The sequence below is a fragment of the Octopus bimaculoides genome, chromosome 14 (assembly GCF_001194135.2).
Source record: "Octopus bimaculoides isolate UCB-OBI-ISO-001 chromosome 14, ASM119413v2, whole genome shotgun sequence".
Taxonomy (NCBI): domain Eukaryota; kingdom Metazoa; phylum Mollusca; class Cephalopoda; order Octopoda; family Octopodidae; genus Octopus; species Octopus bimaculoides.
The window spans coordinates 31,059,770-31,067,453 of record NC_068994.1 but is presented as its reverse complement, the minus strand read 5'-3'; the positions used below and the strand labels follow the sequence as shown (position 1 = coordinate 31,067,453).

The 7,684-nt window shown below is 37.9% G+C and overlaps 1 protein-coding gene across 1 annotated transcript in view; it reads right to left on the bottom strand.

Annotated features, from left to right (window-relative positions):
- LOC106867461 (dual specificity protein kinase splA) overlaps positions 1 to 7,229 on the bottom strand; it is a 17,357-nt gene extending 10,128 nt beyond the window's left edge. Inside the window, exon 1 of the mRNA XM_014912344.2 lies at positions 5,634 to 7,229. Coding sequence (XP_014767830.1) covers positions 5,634 to 6,975 — 1,342 coding nt within the window. The 5' untranslated portion in view covers positions 6,976 to 7,229. The remainder of the gene's footprint in view (positions 1 to 5,633) is intronic.
- Between the last annotated feature and the right edge of the window lie 455 nt (positions 7,230 to 7,684).

Here is a 7,684-nt window from a genome sequence, read left to right as displayed (position 1 = left end):
TATATATATATATATATGGGAGAATTTACGAAAAACACAATAACAGACGAGGACAGGTGGTGTAAACAACAAAAGGACATATATATGATGATATTATTGCTTATAATGATATCAGTGGTTTAGCATGTGTAAAAAATTTATCAATTAATAATTAAGGGTACTAACAAGCAGTACCGGCATGCTAAATATAGCAGTTAAAATGACCAAACCACAAATTTTCACTTAAACATAAAGGTGAAAGTGGGCAAATGAATAAAAATTCCCAAACCCTGAACCAATGACAAAAATAATCAACCATGATTTCGAACTTTGAGAAAAAACTCTAAGTTCATCTTCAGTGAGTCTTACTGACCCCAGGGTTATAGAGATTATTCATCTCACTAATGTGTGTGATGACCATATTTACAGAAGATAAAATAAGTGGGAAATCTATTTCTGCTTTGGCTAATAAGACATGTACAAGAATAACTATATCATTCAATTAGATAAGCAACTTGATTATGGACATACTAAAAATGAACAATTTTGACCTTGCCGCCACAGTTGGCATCTTACCATATTTGCATACTATTGTTAATTGAGACAAGAGAATTCTCTGTGTTGCCACACAATTTGCTAGAAATGGTGCCCAAATTACATTCAATCAACACTCTACCATCTCAAAAGAGGAGTGACATATTTGATAATAATGTCCTGGATATGCTGTTTCAATAAAAACTAATTGGTCATGGTTGGACTACCTTTGATTGTAGGTCTCCTCAAATAAAGCTGACCTGGATCTAAATCTCATCAACAACCATTGCTTGTGTTTCCTGTTAATAATGTTTTACATGCAATGTTTTACCACAAATTATTGATTTACACTGATTAAATCCAAAAGGAAATTACATAAAAGGAGTCAGTCAGTCAGTCAAGGTGAATGAATGGGCCTCAATATATTACTAGTTCTTATTGTATTAGCCACCTAAGCTGAAAAGGAAGAAAAAAAGAAAATAGGTGCTGGTGAGGCTGTGCGGTCAGAAGCTCACTTCCTAACCATATGGCTCAGGGTCTAGCCCTACAGCATGACACCTTGGACAAGGGTCTTCTACTATAGCCTCAGGCTGACCAAACCTTTGTGAGTGTAATTGGTAGATGGAAACTGAAAGAAGCCCATCGTGTATGTATGTGTGTGTGTGTGTGTGTGTCTATGTTTGTCTCCCACCACTTCTTGACAACTGGTGTTTGTGTGTTACTTCCCCTACCTTAGTGGTCCAGCAAAAGAGACCAATAGGATAAGTACTAGACCTTAAAAAAAAAAGTTCTGGAGTTGATTTGTTTGACTGAAACCCTTCAAGGAAGTGCTCTGGCATGGCTGCAGTCAAATGACTGAAACAAGTAAACGATAAAAGATTCTGTCGAATCTGTGGCAGTGGAGACCTGCAGCATTCTTGGTCCCCAAACTATATCCTTGATCACTGTGATCGGGGCGGAAATGGCTGTCTGCAAGTGCAAGCCCCTTGAGTCAAGAGGCTGTTCCAGAGCATTTCCCTCACCATCCTCTGGGGCAATGCCTTTTCCATTTTGCCTGCTGGGACCATGAGGTGGTTTGACTTACAGGAAATTGTATGTTCTACTCCTTAATATGATTAAAACTAAATTCAGAATCTAAATTTTGGACCACCCTACCAGCTAGTGTTAACATATTTAATGCCCCATGCATTAACATTAATTCTTGCAACATACAAACATAACGTTTCACTTTTAACATCATTTTAAAGAGAAACCCTTGCTTAATGTTAAAATCTATATTATATTTTGATTAGTTTGATATCCACTCAATATCAGATGTTTTATTCCAGGATGTGAATTGTACATATGTCAGCAGAGTAGAGGATATGAAATTTAATTCCTTTAGTTAAGAAATATTCAAATCTGCTCTGGTGCTATGTACACATCAAGGAATAAGACACCTAATAGTGACTGGAGAGGAAACTAATCTAAACATAATGTAGATCAGGGGTTCCCAACCTGGTCCATGTGGACCACAGGAAAATTTTCTGTGGTCCACCTGAAGAATTTTAATTTTTCTGTACACGCACATGTCGTGCAAATGAAATATGCCTCATCGCATATGTGTGAGCACATACGAGTGCACTCATTACCTATTGGATGATTAGCTATTCAATCATACACGGATTTGTACCAAACAGGTACAGACGCATACAATCGGATCAATGTTTGTACGCATTAAAAGCACACATAAAACTGTGTTTTCTACCTGACTTTTGAATTGAGGATTTCTAACGAAACCACAGTTCTTACAGCTTATCCAACATATCGTATTATCTCTCCAGGTACGTACATTTTTACGCAAGTGTTAGTCTAACTGTAATCTGCAGAAATTTTACTGTCAGTGATATGGAAAAACGTTCCCTTAATTCCACCGACTCAGAAAAAAGATTCTGTAGACAATATCATGAAGATTATATCAAATATGGTTTTGTATCCAGTATTGAAGATCCTTTTTTACCATAGTGTATTATCTGCTCAAAAGTATTAACTAACAACTCAATGAAACCCTCCTGGTTTATTTGGCAAGCCAAAGGAATACTTCGAAGAATACCATCACAAAAAAATGTCTCATCTTCATCACTCAAAAATTTCCTTGTCCATACTAACAACCGTTCTGATCTGCAGGCAGCCTATAACATTTCGCTCATGATAGCAAAACAGGGTCACCCACATACCATTGGTGAAGATCTGATTAAGCCCTCCATACTTGAAGCATATAAAGTTGCTAATGTGCTGAATGCTGCCTCAGTTTTAGCAAGTATTCCACTTTCAAACAACACTGTATCTTCCCGCATTTGTGAAATGGCCGAAGATGTCGAATCCATAGTTGTAGAAGACTTGCGACACTGCAGATTCTCGTTGACGGTGGATGACAGCACTTTTGACAATAAATATGTTGTCCTTGCCTTTGCTCGCTATGTGAAAGGTACCACAGTTTGTGAAAACCTACTCTTTATGAAAACTGTACTGAAAAACACGGAAGAGATGATCTACAATGCAGTCGTGAATTATCTTACTAAAAATGGCATTGATCCCCTCAACCTCATATCAATATGCACTGATGGAGCACCGTCTATGACTGGCATATCCCAGGGTTTTGTTGCCAGATGGATAGAATTTAATCACGTCTTCATAATTCATTGCATTCTCCAACAGTTAATGAATGTAAACATTCAGAGATGTTTTTCTACATGTGATCACTACATGTATATATTTTACACTAACTATTAGAATCAACATCACAAAGGAATTATGTTATGCATATTTATCGCTATACACTTATCTTTACAGATTGGTTCACTCAGAGAGGGGCCTAATAAAAAAAGGCCAGTGATTTTTAAGGTAAAGGTTAGTAAATACTAACAACTGAAGTTGACAGACCAGTACTTTATTTATGGACCAAGATGTGGGGTAAAAGGCAAATTTGACCTCAGTGGGACTTGAATGCAAAGTGTAAAGAGCTAAAAGAAATATAGCTGGCATTCCATTAGATGTATTACCTAGGCTAATTCTAACATAAGATGATGACAAGACCTATTATGGAAAAGAACAATTGATTATTAGAGAAAAGAATAGTTGACATTACAAGGATGAACTATAAAATGAGAATGTGTGTCTGTGAAGAGGAAGGTTATACAGAGAGTTCTAAGTAAGACAAGTACTGAATGAAATAAGCTGTTGCAGTAAAAGAACAACTAATTGGAAATATCCAAAGGACCTACAAATGCTGGGTTACCAAGAGCAAGTGCCACTCTCAGCTGTGATCTCCAGCATAAAGCTGCATGCTGAGGGAAGGCTCATCCATTCAGGGTGTATGCTTGCCATTTCATCTTACTGGAGGGCGGCAGCACCTTTCTCTCGAAGAGGAACCTGAAGGAAGAGATGATTAAACAGAACTCCAGTACCAGACTTGTACTGATCTTATTGACCCAGGAAAGGGGAAAAGGTAAAGTCAACTTTGGCAAAATGTGAATTCATAAAAGGATGCAACTTAACACTACAAGTCATTTTGCTCAGCATACGATGTATACTACCAATTCATCACTCACCACTCTCATCCAACAATAATAATGTTACGAATTTAGTCACAAGGCCTGCAACATTAAGTGGTGGAGGTTAGTTGATACCATCAACCCCCAGTACTCCCAGTACTTGACTGGTACGTTATTTCATCAACCCCCACTCCATAAGGATAAAAAGCAAAGTTGATCTTGGTGAGATTTGAACTCAGAATGTAAAGAGTCAGAACAAATGCTGCTAAGTATTTTGTCCAACACTATAATAATTCTGCCAGCTTGCTGCCCTTTAATAATTTCTTACAAAATAACGAAACCTCAGATTTTTTGAGAAGCAAAGTCTGTGACATTCATAAGTTCTCCCAACACATTGGTGTGATATAATTTCTTATAGAGACAAGGCTAGAAATTTTTGAAGCAGAAATATAATTCTAGATAAACACAACTCCACTTTTTAAAACGGATCAGTGATTTCATAGAAAATAGCCTCTTTATTTCTAACAAGAATAGTGACCCCCTAGGAGCAGTGATTCCCAAACAGGTGCATCGTCAATTATTAAAAATATAATTTAAGTCTTTATGGGAATAATGGAACTCGAAGTAGATGATAAACTATAGACAATATCTAGTGAATATTGGGTTGAAAACTATTATGAATAAAAGAAAAATCGAAGGCTGTCTGTCAATAACATATAATTTAAGATCTTAGAAAATCTATACTAATGTTTTGAGTGGCCTGAAAAGTATGTCATTCATAACATTGTCAAACAAAAGTATAAATGAAATAAGCTAGAATTTAGTTTAACTTATGCGAAGTGCACCAGTAAATTTTACATTTCATCTCTAGTGAGACAACGAGAACCAGCTTCTGCCAAGGTAGACGTTGTTGGGGAAATAGTACAGTCTACTGAATTGACTCTTAAGAAATTACTGGTATTATTCTATTGACCCTAAAAGTAAACAACCCAAAGCTGGATTTAAACAGAAATTAGAGGGGTCGACACTAATTTTTCTATTTCAGCTAAACTCATCACTACTTTCAACACAAGAAATTTATTGTGTCAAGGTTACAGTTAATAGAGGCTTTCTAACAGTATAAAGATGGAGCTAAACATTTTTCTTTCCAATTTTAAAATATAATGTAAGGTTAATTTTGTTTCTTTTAATGCTTACAATAAAATAAATAAAATGTCTACAACTGAAAATATCAAAATTTTATTTGTACTGCGGTCACTTCAAGTTGTCATTTTGCGAAACGGATTCTGAAAGCTAGATAACTTTTAGGGAAAAGCAATAATTAATAATTGTTTCTTTATTAAATAATTGTTACAACGTTAATAATTTCTTATACAGACACAAGATTAGAAACCTTGAGACAAAAGGGGGAGTCGATTTTATCGACCGGACTCTGAAAAGGGAAAAAATGAAATCAAAGTTGACACTTGCGGGATCTGAACTGTAAAGGCACGCACCTAAATAACAATGCTCAACCAATTTTGTTACTTTTTCACGATTCTGCTACTGAAAGCTAATAATAACGAAAACAATATTTGATATAATTACCTTCGTCATTACCCGGTCCATATTTGTAACTAAATCCGGTTACCATTTTATTGGATTTCTCTTCATTTGGTACCATGACCTCGACGGCAGTCTGGCTGTTGCTTTCTATGTTCATTGGTAACGATGCCCGATGATCAAGGAAATAGCCGGGATAAAAGAACTGGTAAACTCCGAGGTGTTTCTCCTTGCAGCCACCTCCCGATACGGCAATCCAATTGGGTTCAACGAGGGCCGTGCACAAAACCACAATGACTAGCATACTGACCACAGCTGAGAGTATGTTACGCTCGCGATGCTTTAGCAGTCGTCGATGGTTGTGATGGTGCCCAGAAGAGATGAATGCCGCAGCCGAAGCGGCCGACGAAAAGAGACCACCGCCGCCGCCGCCACCACCCCCAGTGGACGACGGTGCCGACGACAAATGGTGGTAGCCATGGTGACCGACAGAAAAAGATGCCAGAGAAGACGACGAATGACCGCCACCACCACTACTACCACCACCACCGCCGCCTCCTCCGCTGTTACCCAAACTCAGTGTGGTACTTGAAGATGAAACAGAACTGGCGGACGTGACAGCAGTAGAAGCATTTGAACCCGTGTTCATTGCATTATTGTTGTTGTGATGATGATGGTGGTTGTTATTGCTACTGTTATTATTACCGCTACCGCTATAGTGGTGTCTGTTGTTGCTGTTGTTGTTATTGTTACTGTTCGCGTTGGCACTAGTGTGATGGCGGTGGTGGTGATGTCCACTGCTGACTCTCGGCAGAGCAGTGTAAGACGGCGGTGGTGGGGGTGCACCTACACCCCCGTAGAAAGGCGATGTGGTCATGGTGGCTGTAGCTGAGGAATTCGACGACGGTCTAGACGTGACGTGCGACGTAACGGCAGAGTTGTTGGTAGGCGTGAGGGCAATTGCGCTGGAGTAGGGCGGCAGAGCGTAATGACACGGATGTACAGTGTACTGCGGTAATTGAATGGCCGGTCCGACACCGTTTAAGGTCACTGCAGTGCCAGAAGTGGATGAAACAGGACAGAAACCTCCGAGACCCACAGAACTGTTGGTATGATTTGGATAGTACGGCGGAGGAGGCGGAGATAAATTAGTGTTGGTGAAGCTGGTGACCCCACAAGCAGCAGCGTTACCACTGAGTGTGTTTATACTGGAAGTATGGGTCAAAGGTGAATTACTTGACGAACAAGAAGACAACGAAGACGATGATGACGACGAAGTCTGCTGTACGCGAGAGGAGCGCCCGCTGCGATTAGATCTGGACACACGGCAAACTCTTTGATGTCCTCTGTTATTTCGACTCGATCTCGTTTGAGGAGAGTCGGGCATATTTTGTTAACAAACTGCAATTCAAACGCCCTATTTTTGCATTAGTTGTAATTATTTTCCTGTTTAAAACCCCCTCCCAGTGGATAATAAAATTGTTGGTTATTTCCAGAGTTACCTGAGAAGTGGTAGCGATCCGTTTTCGGTGTTAAATGGTCAAAAGAAGCTCAAGTAATTTCAAGTTAACGAAATAGTTAAGAAGTTTTTACATAAGACTAACAAGAATTAATCTCTTTACTTCTGAGCATGCGCACCTACTTTTCTAACTTTAATGAAAAAGTGGAGCGGAGATTTTTACGAAAACAATAATTATAATTAAAACTAAATTATATACATAGTTATAATAAAACCACTTAATTGTAATATAAAATTATTTAAAGTTCAATGAATATATAATTGAAAGTGGTTTTCACATAATTTTATAAGATATGTAACAATAATGGTTGTGCACAGCAAAAAAATAATTTAAGTAAAATATAGAATGTTTCACAACAATATCTAAAGAACACCATATATTATCAAAGCTTTTGATAAATTTATTTAAAGAGGGAAGAAGTTTTTCTAAAATTATCATAATTTCATTTCTTCTACGATCATTTAAAGATACAAATGCCGAAGTTTGTAGAACTGTACAAAATGAAAAGTCAACACGGAAAATATTTTCAGCGAAACGAAACAATTGCTTTTATATCCTAAGATTTGTCATTGTTGC